Here is a 21,577-nt window from a genome sequence, read left to right on the forward strand (position 1 = left end):
CCCCCCCTCCCCCAGCGGGGAGCTGACGGGCTATGGCAGAAGCTGCTACCTCTCTCAGTTGCTCCACCTGGGCAAAACTGGCCCTTTTCTTGCCCTGGGATGCAGGCACCACTGTAATGATGCTGACTCTTAAGCTAGATGTCACGTTCAGAGCTGGCTCAAATTGACAGAATAAGCCAGATCTCCAGTATTTCATCTGCGGTCATCAAAAAACACAACTGTAGAGTAGGCTCGCAGTTTAGCTGTGCGCAAAAGAAAGAACCGCAGAAACCAGCTATGCGGCCACAATACTATTCTTCTCAAAATATGAAGTTATCAGCCCAACCAAGTTTTCCAGTCATCCCCAGAACAGCAGCGTGATAGCATGCTATACGCCACTTAAAGACTGCCAACACTAAAAAAAATTAAACAGTCCTTGATTCACTCCAAACATGGATGCACTAGGAATCTGTCCTGAGAGCAGCAGTTATTTTTTACTTCAAATTTCTCAGAGGTGTCCAGGAAAACTCTGGTACAAAGGTAACACCAAGCTTTTTAATGCTCTGCCAAAATGCATCACACTTTTTTTATACAATGTCCTCCACTACTTTCAGTACCACAGAACAAGCCTTCTGCATCGTATGCAAGAAGCTAAAAAACTGAAGAAATACTGTCACAGTCAAATACAGCTCAGCTTTTGCTTATCTCAGAAGTTGTTTCATGACTTCCTGTGCCTCTGACATTAAAACTAGGGGGAACCAAACCGTGCTGACCCCAAACATACATTTATGGGCTTAAAAATAATTAAGGTCAAACCACAGAAACTACTGCTCAATATTAAAACAGACGCGATATGCAAAAGTCTCTGAAATTATGGCAGTATTGAAACTAAGACAATCCTCCAGCAATAATCATGAGTCTGTGATAGTAATTATCAGATAATTGATCAGTTTCAAATTCATCAACCTGAAAAAAGCACGGCTAATTGCTAGCAGACATCAAGAAGTACAAAGAGGAATTAATATTTCAACATAGTTTTAAATGATATCTTTAAACATACCTTTAAATGACGTTTTATTTAAAAGATACAAACCTGGTTTGAAACAGTACTATTTCTGATTTAATCTGCACATTTCAGACCTTCAGCACATTCAAGACTGATAATGCTTGGCATTTACAGAACACAATTGACAAGATGACTCATTGCAAGGAATAGCTTACCACTGACTAAAATGTTGCAGGGTTCAGATGCTGCGTCTGCCGGCTCAACCAGTCACTACTGGCAACTTTGAGCGGTAAAGCCCTGCAGCATAATTTCCTTCATATTTACATTATCTCAAGATGTTTGGCTGTCTGATACCGGAATTTGGCACAGGTACCCAATTAGTGAAACATGCTTAGAAGAATAAGGTATTGTAAGTAAAATAGTAATTTATACTACTGCAAGCAAGGTATGTAGGCAAGTTTCCTTTGTGGCTGGCATTGTACACGTGGCTGACACAGACTAGTAATATAGCTGCAAATACAACTTTTTGTATCAAACTCCATAGTACCGAAACAGCCATACAAGTGACACTCTAAAGTCAAGGTAACGCCAGATTTTTTTTGTTACGTGAAAAGGTTTTCTACTTCCTCCTCACCATCTTCTTTCTTTCTCGTAAGCAGACAGACTGGACAGACAGCTCAATGCTGCCATCTATCTCCGCAGCTCAGATTAGCAGCTCCAGTAGTTCTAAAATGAAGACAAACACCGCTCTGGCAAACACTTACCTACCACATCCTCACAGAAGGTACAACCAACTACTTGCACACAAAAACACGCACAGAGTCTTTACTACCGGAGCAAACAGCTCCTTGATGTTTCTATAAATTTCACCCTGCTGTATTATTCTTAGTACAGAATTATTTATTTGGGATAAATAAAAAATTCTGTCTCCAAACAGAATCCCAAAATGTTCTCTCAGAGACAAAACATGGGTGCACATCCAACCAGCATCATGCTCAGTACGTGAGAGACAGGCTGCATATCTTGATGCCTCAGCCTCCCCTACCAGATAAAGCACAGCCAATGTCTCATAAGGCAATGCTGAATCAGAAGCTTACGTGCATTTTAACCACGACACTGCCTTTGATTATTCTATTCATTCAGAGCAAATAATTTCCTTCTTCGCTTTATAAAAGGGAACGTAACTGAGAAAAAATTATCCAGCCATTGACAAGTTTATGTTCAATATCTCTTTTACGCTCTTCTCTCTCTGAATACCAGACTTTTTCTGCTATGACATGACAAGACTATTCTCAGTTTCCACCCACACTAGACTGTCCTCTCTTTCCACCCACGCCAACCTCACACCCATTATGATTAAAAGAGATAAAAACATGGCACACAAGCACAGTCTCTGAAGAGGCATCTGTCCTGTTTTCTTCTGCCGAACAGAACTTGCCTTTGACGTGTTATCATTAAAATAAAATAATCAAGTAGAAATTGTTTTACGAACAAGTATAGGTATAAAATCTGCAGCCTGAAAGATGGATTTTCTTCATCATACAACTATTCGGCCAAACCCTTCTGAGGCAAGCAACTGAATGTTCTCCCGGCCCTCCGTTTGTTTAGCTCAGCAGACATCAGCAGAAGGTCCTGCAGGTTCTGCAGAAAACAGAAACTGACCCTTTAGGAATGCTGCAGTTAGTCTCATGGATGAAGTCAGGATTTTGTTTGTTAGGCTTTTTTTTTTTCTTTTTTTTAAATGCAGTTGATGTTAAGTTCAGTATTGATAAACAGAACTTAAGTAACAACTGCTTGAAATACAATAGATGAATCAAGTTCATTGAAACAGAGCTAGGTGGATTGCTGAGTTCCTGGAAGGTAGTACCTCACCTAAACCCATTCTTAAAACCCTGAGAAAAGAAATATTTATTGAATACTGATTTTTTTTTTCTTAAGTACTCCCCAAAACAAAATTAATAAAAGTCATTTTCATTGGTAGTAATTACCACAAAGCACTCTATTGACTGCAGGTCTTACAAAGGCTGTGTACAAGGGATAGTGAAGCCGCAAGGTCTCCAAAGACAGGAAATACTGCAGCTAAATTTGGTAACTTTAATTCTCTTCCAAGTATGCTTCAGGGCAGATCCCACTACAGGGACACATGCTTCTAATCTATGCAAGCTTATCATCTGTCTTGAACAACAATATTAGGTGGGGTTACGCATATATTTTGCACCTTCTTACATGCCCCTAAATCAAGGCATAAAGAACAGGGTGGACTTGAACCACCACTCAGTTTAACCTGTCCACCCACAGCCATGAGAAGAAACCCCATATCTAACCCATTTTTCCAAATAGCCACTTCGTGAAGAAAGCGTTCACACTTTTTCCACAGTTATGTTCTTGTTTCACTTTCCTTGCAGGGTATCAAAGAAAGAAAGAAAAAAAAAAAAGACTACTTGAAGAAAACTATTTGAATGCACCTACAGATAATAAACCAGAATATAGTGTACTCCACACTGCTTACAGTAAGCACGATTCATAAGGTATTGTAAGGTAACCAGTCACTGTGCTGTGGACCACAACCAGCCTTTCATTACATGACCACATGCTACCCTTTTCATAAAATCTGCCTCATCCAGTGCAAAGAGAAGATCCATGCTATATCAAAGCAGGGGTTTGCAGCGAAGGCAACTTATCTGTAGGATGCCAGCTTTATCTGCAGTGTTTCCCAGCTGAAATATTCAGATTGTAAATGCCAGTAACTGAAATTTTTAAAGTGATGAGACAGGCAAACCTTATCTGAAAAAATATTCAAAAGAACAGAATGAACAAAAATAACACCAGATAGAATATGGTCTAATCTGAAATAACATCTTTAATGCATCAGACAGAACTGATACAAAACAGTCCATGAGAAAAAGGATTTCAGATACTTCTTGCTGTTTAAATGCTAAATTCTCAATAACACAAAGGCTGCTCGGTCTTACTAATAATATTGTATAGTAAATGCATACATGGAAGACTGCTTTTAAGTAAGACTCTGCATTGACAGGAAGTTTGACCAACCCATTCTTCTGTTCAGCTATCTTATTTAAGCTAGACTGTGATACAAAGAAAGAGATAAATGTTCTGTCCTGTGCAATGCTAAATCTCTAGAAAAAAAGATACAATTCCTCAAAAATCATAAATCTCCCCTTTGGGAGCAGGAAGAAAGGTCAACAATTTAGGAGAACAACAAAATTCACACAGAGAAATTTCAACATCTCTTTTAACAAACTAAGAAATACACTGTAACCAATTACCTATGTTCATCTCTTCACCACTTTCAAAACAAACAAACAAACAAACAAAAAAAAAACCCTAACAACCACAACCAACTAAACAGATTCTTCACACAATACCATATACAACGCAGCGAGCCCCAGAGTGGCTGGTCACCTCACATTTCAGCATATCCGTACAAGGATTGCTGTCTCCTCACATGGTAGCAATATCAAAAGCTGATAGTATCCAGTGCCCAAGTTACACAGGGTCTGCGACACAGAGCCTCTCCACAATCATAATCGCAACTGCCTCTTGAATATTGTCTGCATACTGACCTTTCTCTCTCTCTACTGTCTCCAGTTTTGGAGGTACAACAATGAGTATATGCAACAGTAAGCCTGACAGCATCCTTGTCTCTGGTGTGAAGCTAACTCCACTGGAAGTACTTCAATACTTTTTGTTATTCGCTTGCCTGCTCAGCTCCTGTTCTTCTGTCTTAAGTGACTAAACAGAAAACCTCCATTCAAAGTCCACAAATGGAATACTAAAATTAATTAGTCTGTTCCAACAGCAAAGCAAAGGTACAGGAATTGCCTACAAGACACAGGTTTTTTTCTCAGCTGTTGCACACAAACATTGGCTTCCTTTGTCAAGAGAGGTGCTATTATCCCCTTCTGAGCACTTCTTGAAAACACGTTTCTTGAGGGAAAGCCATACATAAAAGGCTGGGACTGGACAGAAGGAAGCTGCTGCCCTGGTCAGTGTAATCAGCGTAAGTAGTATCTACCATGTTAAGTCTTTCCCAGAGATCCACAGGAGACTAGATCACACAGGCCTTCGTTGAAGACCAGACCAGCTGCTCCACCCCCTCCACAAACAGGTTGGGTTGATCATTACCTCGTGTTTCGACAGCACTGATGCACTTTTTGATGACGGTAAATCCTATCTTATCCAATTGTGCACCTACAAGGGAAAAAAAAAGTTTGAACAGTTTTAAAGCACCATTACAATTATGTCTTTCACTGAAAAATAAGGCTGGACTTAATCACGTAGCCAGTACTTCTCAGGCAAAACTGTAAATATTCTGGAACAGGAATATTTCATCACTTTTTGTAGAGAAATTCTCCCTTTCTCCTTCACAACCCTGCCTAGCCCAAGTAAAGGCTCATTCAGGTAGTAGTGGCTTCACTGAATCTGTTCACAGCAGCAGCCTTTGAAGAATGGTATCTCTGATTAGGTACATATGTTGGCAGATGCAAAATGGAATTTAACAGTACTTACTGCAACATCGACAACATCAGAGAGTTAACCAAATGGGACAAGGAAGTACTTATGATGAAAGAACATAATCATCAACAGCAGGGCCTTTACCGAGTCCTACCCTAAGCCAAAGAAATTCCCACACTAAAGATACAGGACACATGTATATCATTTCACAGCAGTTAATGATCTGACTACATAAAAGCAGATGCATTAACAGGACAACAGCTGAGATCCAGCATTCCTTTGTTGTTCCTATCTTATTCTTTTTCCTCACATCAAAACTTCATTTAAAAGCTTATATTGCAAAACTGCCCTTCCCCCAAACATCTGGCCTTCTTGCTCCTGGGGACCTGGTATTGCACCACGAAAATAAAGATCTGTGGAAAAACTTCTATTAATAACACCAGGATCCAGCTTTAACCAACAATTTAATAAAAAAAAAAAAATAAAAGCAAGCATAAATTGCCTGATAGTGCAAGAAGGATAACTGCTTTCACTCATATACTTTGCTAACAGAAGAAAGCTAACGTCATTTAAAGAAAGCCATCTCTTCTACTTCCATATTGTAGAATATGGAATACATTTTAAATACATACATTCAGGTTTTTTGCTTACCTTTATGTTCAGCTGTGATTGCTTTTAAAACCATACTTATGCATTCTAACAGACGTGTACGCACAATCTGGATTAAGAAGTTGTGATGTATTTCACATACAAATTAACCCTTTTTTAAGTCAATTTCAAGCATGAAGTAAATTGGCAGAAACAGACTGTTTCTCTAGTTTATGTCCAGTCCTACAATTCTTACGTATGTACTGAACTGTGTTACTGTGAAAACCCATTAATTACAAAATCCACAAAGTTTATTCAGAACTTCAGACTAAAAATAACATATTTAATTACATTGGATCCACAGAAAAAAAAATTACCTTTGCCTTTCTCAATTGTAAAATGTTATCAAAAATCAGCTTTAGTAGTAATTCAAATACTTACTTCCCTCTCGTTTTGCATTTGTTCTATTCAAATTGATGAACAGCTAACGCAAAAAGAGTAAAAAGACATAAATTATTTTAAAGAATTTTATGAAACCAGAAACAAGACACCCCCAATCTTAATGCCCAATAGGCACAAATACCGCTGTTTACAGCTACAACATATCAGCTCTAACTACAACAGCTCTAACAGTAGGACCAGAGGTCTGTGCCCCCTCAGAAAGTAGATACTTGCGCTTTTTAAGGAGTGAATTTTTTAAAAAATTCTCAAGAAATACAGTTCCTTGGGGAGCAGAACAATGTTAGTTATAGCCACTGAAATTAACTGTGATTTACGTGCTCCATATTCCATGTTTCTCTGGAGGTTAATTTCCCACAGTTCAAGTTCACTCAAATCATTGTGAACTGCTTTGATGAATCCTGGGAGTTACGTCCCAGCTTGGCATTCCCAGAAGTTGTGAGCTTACTGGGGAGTCCAGCTCAGACAACGTGGTTTTTACAACAATGATGTCAACAAAACCTACTGCTAAAATCCCCAGTAGCCAACTCCTGGGGACAGACACATGATTGTGTCATTGACTAGAAGCCCCATTATTTTTGGCCCACAAGACCAATGTAATATTTATGATTGTAAGAATAATCTGCATTGTGTTTCAATTTTGCAGTTCAGACCCATTTCCTGATGTGAACCAGAAATTAAGCAAATTCAGGTACAACCTCACTCCCATTGACAAGGATTTTTTTGATCTAGTGTTAAAAATAAATATAATAATAATACCATATAACTAACTCATGCAAGTCTTTCCATTGGAATGCAGTATGTCAGCATAAGGCTAAGTGGACATGCTTATACCAGACATTTTCTAGAATACCAATATCATCATTGTGATGGGAAACCATTTTTAAAAAATCGATGCTGTCATCACGATGAAAAATATCTCATATCAGCATTAGCAGTTATCTATGTTGAGCTTTACTGAGCTACTCATCTCTCCTGAGTTTTATTTCACTTTTATTCCTTCTTCATTGAAACTATCATTTTGCAAACTACATAATCCCAGTTTATTAAAGCATAAACGGGATCAGGAAGCAGGAGGTGAGAGAATTTCTCCATTACACTATAAATGAATATTAAAAAAATTGACGCTTACAGCTTCTTTTCCATCCAAGGCTTCCATCCACAGCTTCCTGTCTTCCTCAGAAAACGCCTGCATGGTCACAGGAACTCCAGGCCTGCAAACGTACCAACGACACAGAGTAACTGCATTCACCAGCAACTAAAGAAGTCTTGCCAAATTCTACTTCCAACTACAAGCAAAAGCCCATTGTCCTAGAAGTCAGGGTTGGGTTTTTTGCTTAATTACTGAACACTGCTCAGCTTTAAAATAAAAGGTATAGAACTGATACACACAGCAGGAAACAGGGAGGATAGGGAGAAAAGGAAAGTGAATGTGATCTGCAAACTATTTATTTGAAATAGCTCATTGTTGATAACTTGTTGATTCCAACACTTGCTGGGAGTTACTGAGTTTTCTGAATTCTAAATAAACTCGCTCTTGCGTTGCTCTGCTGTTACATAAAAATGGCTTTTGTCAACTTATTCGATGTGTAGTCTTTAGCTTTAGAGCAGCGACAGTGATTATAGTTTTCCGTAAATATCTCACAAAAAATAATCAAGTCTTAATGCAGTATCTCATTACAAAACTCCACTATTATAACTTTCCTAAAAAGCAAGGATGAACAACTGTGGGACGTAGGGATTAGTGAACAGAGATTAACATAAATCTACTTTTGTGTTTATATAATAGGAAACTAAAAAGAGTAATTGTGTGGTTCAGGGTAGTATACAAAGCAAGGAGAGTTAAAAGCAGAACAGGTTATTTGGGTAATTATTTTTCTGCCAATTAAAAAAATCATTATATTCAGCCTGCCAATAATTTTGGCAAATTTGTAAATCTCATTATACAGAGATGGATAAAAATAGAGAACTAATTCATAACATTATCTCTCTCTCTCTCTTTTGTATTAAATCTATCTTTAAGTAGCAAAATAGCTGTAGGGGAAAATGTTATCTAAAAACAACAGCACAGAGAAAACCAGCACAAATCCTACTTTTACTTAAAACTGTAACAGTCTACACACCATGTTCATATTTTTACAACTAGAGCCATAAATTTTATCAAGCCACACAATTTAATTGCAGCTTAAAACTCTATAGGTACAAATACCTCCTGCTCAAAATCTCTTTTCAGACAACATGTGAGGACAAGGCAAGTACATGCCCTCTAGCAAACCAATCTAAACTCAGGAGACCCAACTATAAACTTTGGAAAACGGCAGAAATCAAGCAAGTCATTCTCTTTTGATTAGTTAAAGCGAGGAGACTATTAAGCCATAAAAATGGAACCTCTTACTATTCTCAGTAATAGACACTGAGCTCTTAAGAGTGGGTGAGGGAAGCCTTGCCTTAATTTCTGCAACTAATAACCTTTATGACTAAAACAAGCTGATATTGGTATTAGTAATAACAGTAAGCAAAGCAGCTTCTCAAGCCATACCAGCTTTTTTCAATGCAAATTGGTCCGCTAGTAGCGCAGAGCTGTAACCATCATAAACATGCAAACTTAATCACTCAGTAGAAAAAAATACCCTAAGTAATTAGCTAAATTAACTAAAAAAAGCACATGCTGATTTGTTTTTTTCTTGTCTGCTTTCTTTTACTAGTGAAAACTAAAACCAAACAAGTTACTTTTATGTAGGGCAAACTTTCCTTCTTTTCACTAAGATTATAACTGTCAAGGTATCAAAGAGTATCACCTAGAGGCAATACATCAAACTCAGTATAAGCTGCATGAAACATTATTTATTTGCCTTCAAATTAAAGTCAAGAGCCTCAAGCCTTCCCTCCTCCTCGTCCTGTATTGATAAAATTAAAATCTAAGTAGTATTTCAGAAGGATAATGCTCTTTATCAATAGAAAGTCTTTTTCCTACCCCGAAAGACCTCTATTGTCTCCTTAAGATTTAAATTTCTCTACATTTACCACTAGTCACCTCCAACTAAACATGATGGAGTACTAGAAACAGAAAAAACATCACTTTCCAGAGATTTAGCCAGGATCCTAGCACCCTCAGAGCTTACAGTCATAAGTATCAGAATTTAAAGAAAAAAAAAATCATCTCTGCTTTCTTTTTAAAAGAAAAATCTGTAAATATTCAGCTAGCTCCAAACTATGCTCAAGTCACGCACAAGGCTGAACGTTTGCTGCTGAAAAGTCCTTCCTAAAATTTTACAATCTTGCCTCCTTCCACACCACAGGAACAAAGAAAATCCCATGGCCAGCCATCAACCTGTATGTTATTTTTTAACTTGGACAAGCTGAGGGATAAGTGTGCCCTGAACTGATAACCAAGGAAACAAGCTAATGGCCTGCAGCACAGAACTAATCTCCATGGGAACATCTCAGCACTACACACATATATTATTAAAAGAAAAATGTCTGATATCAAGGTCACAGTGGACCAGTTGTGTCTATTATATCTGGACAGAAAGATGGATTACATTTTTCCCCACTTTTACCAGAGAAGAGAATGAAAAAATGTTTTGCAGGATCAAGGAAACGCTGCTCTCCATCCCTCTCTCTTCAAACTCCAGATACCCTATTGAGCAGAGGTGTCACACAGAGGGGGGGTAGGACTGACATTTCTCATCGTACTTTTTTGACCAACTTTATCAGACTCAGTTTGAAATCTGTTATTGACACTGACCAATACACCGACCCAAGAGGAGCTGATGTCAAGAGTTTAAATCTTTACTCCCTTTCCTACTTTGGGACACAGTGTTAGAATAGTTAAGCCACATCCTCCTCAAATCAAAAATGCAAGTTCAAACCATGCTGTAGACTTGTGACAAATGCCACCTGAGCTGTAAATGAGTATCTTGTCATCTGCACGCGAGCTGGAAGTTTTCAGATGCAGTGGTAGTTTCGCATTCCTTTACCCATTGCTTGTTACAGAAACCGGCATGCCTCAGGCTAGTCTGACTGGCCACGCAAGCTAGGCACAGCCTCTGACCTAAGGAGCATATGCACGCGCACAGTCTTATCACAGACATATTTGCAGACCACTATCAATCATAGGACAGAGGGGCTGACAGCATTGGCCACACTGCATTTAATGCGAAGGGCACTATGAATTTGATTGGAAAAAAAAAACCCAAACTATAAAAACTTGAAGACCTACTACATGATAAATTAGAATGTAATTAATTGGTATAAGTAAGGAGCAAACATATTGGTTAAGAACAGCTCAGAAGGGGTGGATGCAAAAACTCAGCAACAGTCCACTAATTTATATCTAGCATTTAATGCTAGATATGATCCTGTTCTGCACAGATACAATCTGCACCAAAAGAACATGGCATTACCACAGCCGTATTTATTTGCAGTACCCTATTAAGTTGGATTCTCTCACCTTCATAAATGAAGGAAGACTACAATGCTGACACAAAAAGCAATATTTAACATATTTTGAGACCCTTTTAGCGAAATAAATAAGCAATTCTTCTCTTTTGAAATAAAGCAGCAAAATGGTGGTGTTTCAAAACAGCGGTGGCAACAATGTTCAAGATGCACTGGATGATTACACCAGCCACAAAAAGCCTCAAAATCCCAATGATCTTATTTTCAATCTGAGAATCCAGCATAAACCCTCAGCAACATGTCATTTTGGAAAGCAGGCTTGTGATACAATATGATCATGACTGTATGAATTATTACTGTGATCATAGTCTTTCACTATAGCTGTATGTACTTCAATTTAAGCCACATTTCTTCACTACGATAACCGCAATTCATAACAGTTTCTCTAACTTTTTCTAAGCTTTTCTTTTATGTGAGCTCAGACAACGTCTACATTTCAGTTTAGATCCTCCCTGCTTCTGCTACACACAACTGAGGTAAAATCCAGTGAGCCATGGCAGTGCTTGCCTGCTCCTCCAGTGACTATTTCCTATTGGCAGTCTAAACGAGAACTGAAAAAATAAGAAGAAAACAGAACAGTAATATTACAGTAATCTTAATTACTACTTAGAAAGAGTCCTTTCTAGTGTGTTTCATGAGCTTACCTGTCTGAAGCTTCCAAGTCAAAACAGAATCGCCTGTCTATAGTATCTATATTTCTTTTGGTACAATACATAAGGACGAAGAGTTCCTCATCACCCTGTGAAAAGAAAGGTTTTATGTGCTTGACCCAGTACCTGAAAGCTTCAGTAAGACAGCTATACAAACCAAGTAAGGTAAATTTACATTAAAATAATGGCAAAAGCTACACTGAAAACAGACACTTGCAAAAGAGTTCACTCATGGTTGCCATTCAGATGTCTGCACAATAGCACATAAATTCCATGGTCATTTACGGGACATAAATGCAAAAATATTGAGTCCATTTTAGCTGGTACTTTACAGTACCACAGTAATTTAAACTAACAAAAATATTTTGCTGTAAAGATTTTGTACATGTTGCAATATAAGCACACAATGAGTTTAAGAGACTTCTCCCATTTTGTCAGACACAGCAATTTCTGTAGTAAAGGCTATTGCTACAGTAACTAGAACAAAGTAAGTGTTCTTTACTATCTGTAATCTGTCTTACAGAACCAGTCCTTTCTTCAAGACCAATCAACACTAGGATCATATTTTACCCTTAAGTATTCAGAAATCAAATAAACTCATCTGTGAATGCTGCATGAGTTGTACCGGATTTAGTCAGGATTAACTGCACATTTTAATTATTTCTTGTCTCATTCAACATCTCGAGACACAGGAGGTTGTCACTGAAGGAGTAACTGCATTGTGGGTTTCAAAATGGGAGATCTTTTAATACAGCAAAAATGGCTTCATAAGTGTTTTAGAATGCCGAATGCTTACACACATACTATATTAACTAAAATGGCTTATTACAATTAGAGTAAATCAGGATAAAAAATTCATAGAAGTACTGAAATGATTAAGGAAGCCAAATGCCACTAATTTTATGTATGGCAGGTTTTCCAGAGCTTTTGAAAGATTCTTCCAAATTCAATGTATTTGCAAAAATAGACAGCCCTCAAAATGATGAAAGCTATCTCCCCCCTGCTCAAACTAATGGGATATAATACCCTGATAAAATTCCAACAACGTGATTTTCTAACCAAATTTGAAGATAGACCAGGGTGCTGCATTTACAGGAATATTGACTCAAGCATTATTTTCCAGTTTCAGCTATCCTTTTTTCTTGCAACAAAATGCATTTCATCCATATTAATGCATTCATTTAATGCGTCATCTCTGAAGGTGCTGAGTGCCCTCAATTCCCAACTATTTCAATAGGAATTAAAGCCATTTAAAGATCAACAGAGTCTTGGGTCCTGAATATTTCAGATGCAATCAAAGATATCTGAAATTACATTCAGTTGCCAGTACAAATTATATTCCTATTAAAATCCTCTTTTCTAGTCCCTCTTCCAGTACTTACATTTCCGAAAGAAAAATCTGACTGGAGCATGTAAGAAAGAAATTTCTAAGTCTACTATATTTTCCTGATTTATACTTTAACAAGTTAAATGCCTCATGGATAAACCAGATTCTAAATGGTGAAACACTGCATGTTATCTGTACCATATTCTCTGGTCTTCTAAAAGGAAGCAACTGAATAGTCTGCAGAATTCTTATCTATTAATCCACCCGTTACTTTAGGCTAATATCATTAAATGGCAGACTGAATTGCACGAGGAAAGAAGAAAAAAAGGGGCAAGGAGATAAAGAGGAAAAGTACTTGACACATCTTATCTGATGCATCCTCTGATCTTGATACAGGGCAAGTATAAGAGTAGAATATAAAAATATACTTACAACTTTCCCTCCTGATCTGTGTTCAAATGGGATCATGGTGAACTTCTTTGTCTCTTTCCTATACATGCAATAGTGCTTCACCCAACTGGAACCAAAGGGAGCAGGCCCTACATAAAATGGAAGCATTAAATAGTATGTACTTTTTCCAGTTTGTGTGTTTTCTTCTCCTGCTTTCCAAAATGATACTTGAGTCCTACTTAATTCCTAATAATGCAGTATTTAAAACAAAGGTATGAATTAAGAACATTATACAAAGCAATACAAATGTTAACCAGTGCTTACTATTCTAAAAACTGATATATGTAGTAATTCACATTTATGCTTAATGACAAATGGAAAGAATTCTTAACATACCTTTGTCTCACTACTACAGACAAAATAATTTTTCCCTATAAAATAAACATCCCTTGGAAACTTTACTTAAGCAGAACATGGAAACCTAGTTTTACACTTGGTAACTTGAAGCTAAATAACTGCAGATTAATGCACCTGTGTTGCAAGCTCTACATTATCTACTGATTAAGGTCTGATCACATTTTCTGACACCAAAACTCACTCCTAACTATTCATCAGTGCACACCCTACATAGAATACATTTACTTAAGAGCCAAGCCTACTGCATACAGTATTATTGAGATTTGCACCATAATGTTAACTGTTAAAACTTGGATTCTCACCCTCTGTATCTTCTCACTTCTATTAATTTACTTTTTTAAAAAAAGGTCTGCAAAGGAATCTTCTCTTTTGAAGGACTCTGCCCCAGAGTATCAGGGAAGCCCTTCACGAGCGGCTCAAGCTGACAGAGGATTTCATTGCTCCTAACCTGGAAGGTCTCACTGCCCTGCTCCTCCCCAACTTAGCTTCAGGCATACCCGCCTCTTCTGAATCCTTTCAGCTGATTATAAAGCTCATGATGACCAAGACCAGTGAACGGATCTCACAGAATAATGATTTTTCTTATTTTTTACTGCTAGTTCTCTTAAAACTTATTTCTGAACACTGTAATACCAATGTGTCCTGGTTTTGGCTGGGATAGAGTTAATTTTCTTCCTAGTAGCTGGTACAGTGCTGTGTTTTGGATTTAGGATGAGAACAATGTTGATAACACACCGATGTTTTAGCTGTTGCTAAGCAGTGCTTACACTAGTCAAGGACTTTTCAGCTTCCCGTGCTCTACCGACTGAGAAGGCTGGAGGTGCACAAGAAGCTGGGAGGGGGCACAGCCAGGACAGCTGACCCCAACTGGCCAAAGGGATATTCCATACCGTGTGATGTCATGCTCAGTATAGAAACTGGGAAAAGCTGGCCAGGGGACCGCTGCTCGGGGACTGGCTGGGCATCGGTCGGCAGGTGGTGAGTAATTGTATTATGCATCACTTGCTTTGTATATTTCTTCTTATTATCATTACTAGCAGTAGTAGTATTTTATTTTATTTCAATTATTAAACTGTTCTTCTCACAACCCACAAGTCTTCTCACTTTTACTCTTCCGATTCTCTGCCCCATTCCACCCACTGCGGGGGGCCGTCCCACCGGGGTGGGGAGCGAGCGAGCAGCTGTGTGGAGCTCAGTTGCCAACTGAGGTTAAATCACGACACAATGTTTCCATCAAGAATGTCGTAGAGATTTCCATTTGTAAAACATTTTACAGAAGTCTTTACTTAAACAGTAATCAATTAAATATCATAAAAGTAAAATCTCTCATCAGAATAAGCAAACAAGCTTTCTATAAGGGCACACATCTAAATAATACGATTTATGGAAAATATTTTTAAAAAAAAACAAAAATAAATTACTTTGTGGTCATTCCTTGAGCAGTAAGAGCTCTGCATCTTATTCTGCTTTTTTACTAGAGTGAGAAAGATTTATAATTGTTCTAAGTACTGACAGGATACAGTTTGTGTGACATGCACCTTCACAGCAAGATTTTCAACACTAGCTACCCAGGGTATAGCCTGCTTTATTTGACCCTATGATCACAATTAGGTAATGAAAGCATATCACTGAACCAAGGAAATGACAGTCAATTCCATCATACTAAACTAGCCCAATTTTCAGAGGCTAATTTGACAACTCATGTTTGTTGTCTGACAACAAATGTTTGACAGTTCTAGGGGAGGTTAGTAAGGGGTTAAAAATGACATGAAATACATCCTTTGGTCAAATAAAACTTCCCTGAATTCAGTCACCTTTGCTAAGAACTGTCACACTTTCAGCACTATGCTCTTTTTATGAGCCACGGTAACACTGCCGTTAGAGACTCTGAACATTTACTCAGATGACTTTGTTTGATAAACTGTAAATTCTTTACATCTTCGTGTTACCTGTAGAAATAAGACTTGCCTGTATGCACAATATGGGCACTACAGGAATACAAAAATACACCTTACTTTTTTCCTGTACATAGAGATAGCCTTCCATCGTGAAGTGATTTGCTCTTTTATGCTCCTGAGGATTTCTTCTGATCTTGTTCATGAGCTCCTCTACCTCTGACCTTGTTCCTTCAAAACGATTTCGTGTCTAAAACAAGACAGCAAAAACCCATTAGTAGAGAGAGCGGAAGAAAGACTTACTCTTCCTGGCAGACAGGGGTTATAGTAATTATTTATAAAATGAGAGAATGCTTCAGGCCATTTTAGGATGGTCAGTGCACAATATGTTTACTCTTCAAGTTTTCTGATATTCTTCAAGATTCAAGTGTGGTTTAGATATTAGTTGTTGTAACTGTGGAAAGCACGCAAAGATTGCCAGAGTAGATTTCTAAAACTATGCGCTGACCTGTTCAGAAAGAAGTAAAATACTGAGTGCAAAATTACTTTGGATTTGAAAATTCAAGTTTCCTTAGAAAAGTATTACTACAGATGTTGGCTTAATTCATGAGATTCTTACTAGTTGTCAGGAAGGAGAGGATTTTCTGTGGTTATTGAGAAAAAAGTGACAGGAAGGTCACCAACAATGTATACACATTGAGACTACACACATGCCAAATGTTTTGATCACACACAAGGAGAAGCCTGGGGGGTAACCCAAACACCAGGTCTGGTTGATTATTATTCCTGAATGTTACTCATTCCAAAGTTTGCAAGCAGCCGCAAGAGAAATATTTATTACAATATTAGTAAAAACAATCAGAAAGTAACCACACCATTCACAAACTATACAATAGGGCTACACAAAATAACAGAGCAGCTCACACCTGACACAAGAAACTCTTCAGTTTGGTCTGAAAAACACTGACAATTGGCAGATGAGCAAATAACAAAACCCAAAACAATCATGGTAATACCTAGTTTTCTCCACATACCCACTTGCCCAAATTGCACAAACTGAAAATATACATTTAAATTCCAAGCTGGTATTTTCCCCAGTTGGTGCATGGGTTCTGAGGAGAGCACATACTTCCAGATGCATGCTTATGTGTCTTGTTGCTTTTTGAGAGCACCTTTATTTTTCTGAAAGTGGATAAGCTTCTGAAAATGCTGCCTCACCCATTTTATTTTTTTCCCCAGGACAAGCATACGGTTGCACACTGGCAAATATATCATGAATATACACAATTATCCATTCTTGGACAGACAGTTAACACTATGCTCCTGACTGGCCATCTGTACATGCAAATTCCAGATCTATGCTTGGAAGGAGTTTATTCATGGGCACAAACACAGTCCATGCAAGCTGGTCAGAGCAGCCACCCATACCCACATGTTTTATAGAGGAAAGCTGAAGGTATTCTTTAGGTGATGAATAAGAACAACTGCCTTCTTGCCTCCAGGCAAAACAACTGCTCTGAACCCTCCCCATATCCGCCATCTCAATTTCGGGTCACATCTGCTTGCAAATTTTGGAGTTAGACCCTGCACATAAACTCATTCCCAAGGCTCCAAACAATTTTCTAAGCTCCTTTTCATAATTTCCTAGAAGAGCTGCATTAAAAAATATACTCTGTACTCAGGATAAAGGCAAAAAAATTGATAGTGACAGACTGCTCATACCTAAACCTTCCTGTCTGAGCACTGATCACTCCGAGATTAGATGCTTTAAATGATCCTACCAGGATCTTTGTCTTAGTTGTGCAGTGATCACAAATCCGAGTGTGTGAAATGCACCCTGGGAACGGTGGGATGGAGCACTACGGGCTCCAAAAACCTCAAGAAAATTTCTATCTCCCTTTGCGCTGTGACAAAGCTGAGCTTAACCAGGGGTTGACCACAGCCACTGCACCAGCGCGGCTATGCCTCCTCTTCCCAGGGAAGGCCAGGTTTGCTTGCAGGGAAGGAGAGCGTGGTCAAGGCTGCAAGGATCCTTGTATGGGGTTGGGCACAGAACTGAAATAACAAGAGAAAAGTCCTGAGAGCACAGGGGAATCTAGTTGGAGATGCAGGATTTTTACAAGAGAATAAGACTGTTGGAAGAATCGGCTTACTGGAGCTTGGGCTACAAGGCTGGGGTTTTGTGTTTTGGTTTTTTTTTTTCTTTCTTTCATTTTGGGGGGAGTGAGGGGAAGGCAGGGTCTGGGGCAGGGTGTGGAGAGGAAATCCGCAGCATAATTCTCAAAGTAAAGATGACCTGAATGAAAAGGCAGGCAATTACTGCAGCTATGCTGGCAACTCTCAAATCACTCTCCATATCCAGCTAGGATCTCTGTACTGAATCTTGTACCCTTCAATTTCTAACATGTCAATCCAGTGTTCTGCCAGCAGCTCAGCTGTACCACAGCCAAGCCCTAGTTCATTTTTCCTTTGAGATGTTTTATTCATCTTCAATATAGTGGAGAATGTGTCATGTCCTCTTCGTGATCTTTTCAGATGCTTCCTTCTATTCTCCTCTTACCTCAGATAGTTGTTAAGCATTGCCTCCTTTCTCTCTACAGCTTTTTGAAACCCAGATTGTTCTTTCTATCTATTCATAAAACTTGAGTTGTAATGCTCAATCTTTTTTGGATTTCCTGGGGCACGCTATAATACCATTCAGTCAATTGAAAATGCAGCTGTTGAGATTAGCTTGCTTTCTTATTGCTCATCACTTCTTCAGACCACTTCACTGGCTCTTTTCCATCTGTGATCTGAAATCCAGTTCTTCCAAACTGTATCGTAGCTTCCCTCTCACGTTTCATTTCTTACTCGTCTTGCATTAACTCTATCCACTGCAGCTCCGTGCTGCTCCTCATTCTGTTAAGCTAAGCACACAGAAGAAGTAAGTCTGTCCTGAAATTTGCTCCAGAAGCACTAACTTCTGCCATGGAAGTCTGCTTATGAAGTTACCACTACATAGTTCCCCTACCCAAACCAAGCAACAGCTCAGAAGGAAACTTGAGACTTAAACATATGGGAAGAAAGTTAAAGGAATGGTATCGACACGTGAATCATGTCACAATGTATTACAGCAACCGTAATCCTCTCTTCCGCCTTTCCGTCTCCCTGCTACTGCCTGCTAGTTAAGCCATTTCTAAAAATAGGTTGCAACCTCTAAGAAGTAGTTTCTCTGTCTTAATTCCAGATGCCCTTAGAGGTCAACAAAACAGATTGCTTGTTTGCAGTAAGGTACCTGGTTTGTTCCCTACCAACAGGCCTCTGGCACATCCAAGTTCCTCCGAGCGAGTTTTATTCTTCAACAAATCTCAAGGAAGCAAACAGACCAGACCATCTGACGAGTGACTCCGCCAGTCCCATTGCTTCAGCCTGTCACCTTGCTTGCTGCTCTCCCAGTCCTGAGCAGATCATGCTGAGCAATTTGGTGTGAGGGTACACTAACTAGTGGTGGGCCGGGCCCCGGTTAGCCTGCCCTTGAAGGAACACACTGTTTTGTCAAATACGCCATGGGTGCTAACACCAAGTCTCCTTACACAGTTCTGCACCCCAGACCAAGGGGGATGGTCTTGCCTGAAAGGGCTGCTTCGAGACAAACAGAAACTTCAAGTCACACTGCTGGCAGAGATGCCAAAAACAATGCTGATAAGCCCAACTGTTTTTCTTTCTTTTTCTTAGTTACAGATAATGTAGTCCTATCAAGCAATGACCCTCAGACATGACCACCACATACTCGATTTCAAACACACCTAAAACACTGAGAACCTTGGTATTTCATTATCCCTCCTCTGGATTCTTCAGTGTTGTATGTATTTTAACAGACTTCATTCGTTTTTAAACTCTTTCATGATAATCCTTGTGTTATGTCTCTATAAAAAACTGGAAAAAGGAGTGGAGGCCTTTTACCTGGTGTTTGTTTTAAGAGGAGTATTAGAAATGATGAAATAAGAACCCACTGGAATTAGCGATGATTTGTTCAGCGATGTGGTTGGTTAGCCAGGAGATGGCACTGTATCCCCAAAGTTCACAGGCAATGCACTAACACCGAGGAAAGTATTGGCAATACAGATACTGTATATACAGTAACTTAAGTGTGCCATTTTATTTTAAAAATTAGAAAAGGCATAGATATCAATCTCAACTTAGATTTTGTATATTTATCTGCAGGGCCATTTTGTAATGATTGAAGTCTTTAGCAAGTTCATATCCCTGATGATAGAAAGTGAACAAACCCTGAAAAAACGATAGTACCTGAAATACAAACAAAAGACTTGTTAGAATGAAGAACTCCATTTACCAGAATATGATTGCTGCACGTAGCCTTTTTTGGAAACATCAGAGATGATAAAATGATTATTTTTAAAAAAATTTTTACTAATGCCTGCAATTTGTGAATAACTATTTAGATTCAAATGATGGGCTATGTATATAGACATTTTTGGGTGGGCCCTGTCTCTGGAATTTCACAGCTGATCTCTACTTTAAATTTGACCATAGGCAACATATATTGCCTATCTCCCAAACTTTCCTCTGTAATGTTTTCCTACAGCTGCTCTGATACCACTGATGTCTGGAATAAATATTTGCCCACAAGGAGGTAACGATCATTCTGTCTTTTAGTCACCATTTCCCTGGTCATTCCCCTCCCTGCTAATGACCACGCTGAGATGACTCACAACAGAGTCAACTGGTTTGTTCAAAGAAGGAAGCTCTCCCTCCAGTAACTTTACCCATCACTGCTTTTTCTATGCAGATCTGATCCCCTATCAGAACCAGCAAATGATCCATTGCAGTTTCTGACTTCAGTGTTTCAATTTAAAAGAATGAACAAGTTATACTATATTGGAAACAGGGTGAGGTGCAGCACTGCCTACCTCTCCTGTTTGGTTCAGGTTGTTGGAAAGAAGTGAATGACACAGGAAAGAACAACTCTCCTTATTAAAGAGAACAAACCGAAGAACATATTAAATAAAGTCTGAAGTCATATGCAAATAAACCATTTTCAAAAATGCAAAAACCACATAAATTTGAAGTATTATGAAGATGAAAGGGGATAAGAATTTAGTACTAAGTAATTTCAGTTTACTACCCTAGTGAAAACTTCAAATACGAATTGAGCATCAAAGTTCAGCCCCATCCAGAGGGAGCTTTCAGAAAAGAGAAAGGGACATGTTTCAAAAACATAATTTGAAGATTCACTACTCTAGTCTGGCTCTGAGGAAACTTCAAATGGTTTGAAACACAAGAACTGAATCCAAACCTAGGATTTAAAAAAAAAAAATTAAAAACTAGAAAATTAAAAAAAAAAAAACCCAACATGAAACACATCAACAACAACAAAGTCCCACACAACTATTTTTCACAACATTTTCCCATTCCTTGAACAATACTGATACATTTAAAGCAATTTATTCCCACAGAAGGATTTTAGCAATTTTTTCATACAGGAATAAGCTACATTAAAATATACAGCTCTCATTAACTCCATAATGACCAATTACTTTGATTAAGGTTATTTGGGACTTTTTTTCATTACTACATTAAAATAATTGTATCAGAATAAAAGGACAGACTTGGCCCAAAAACACAGACTTCAGAGCGTGAGTGAATGGAAGTCACTTCTACAATCCATCCTCCCTTTACCTCAGTATTACACTTACTGTTCTCTTGTTGTTTCATAAAGTTGCATTTATACTACGAAGCTAATGCACATTTGAGAAAATTTTAGAATAAGCTCTTCTCAGAGATTTAAGTTAAGTCTGGTCAGTACATGTATGATTTTCACTGAAATTCAGTGGAACCCCTTGATTTCTGCACAGATTCAACTGCAATTGAAATCAAACATATCAGAGTACCTGATAATGAGCTTTTTAGCCAGCAGCACCCTCTTAAT

The 21,577-nt window shown here is 38.4% G+C and overlaps 1 protein-coding gene across 1 annotated transcript in view; it reads right to left on the reverse strand.

Annotated features, from left to right (window-relative positions):
* The window catches only part of ARHGAP10 (Rho GTPase activating protein 10), a 129,258-nt gene that overhangs the window by 66,585 nt on the left and 41,096 nt on the right, over positions 1-21,577 (reverse strand). Inside the window, exons 7-13 of the mRNA XM_009327511.1 lie at positions 19,831-19,935; positions 15,769-15,898; positions 13,379-13,485; positions 11,614-11,708; positions 7,641-7,722; positions 6,491-6,533; positions 5,132-5,197 (exon numbers count right to left, since the gene is read on the reverse strand). Coding sequence (XP_009325786.1) covers positions 5,132-5,197; positions 6,491-6,533; positions 7,641-7,722; positions 11,614-11,708; positions 13,379-13,485; positions 15,769-15,898; positions 19,831-19,935 — 628 coding nt within the window. The remainder of the gene's footprint in view (positions 1-5,131; positions 5,198-6,490; positions 6,534-7,640; positions 7,723-11,613; positions 11,709-13,378; positions 13,486-15,768; positions 15,899-19,830; positions 19,936-21,577) is intronic.

The sequence above is a fragment of the Pygoscelis adeliae genome, unplaced genomic scaffold, assembly GCF_000699105.1.
Source record: "Pygoscelis adeliae isolate BGI_AS28 unplaced genomic scaffold, ASM69910v1 Scaffold157, whole genome shotgun sequence".
Lineage (NCBI taxonomy): Eukaryota > Metazoa > Chordata > Aves > Sphenisciformes > Spheniscidae > Pygoscelis > Pygoscelis adeliae.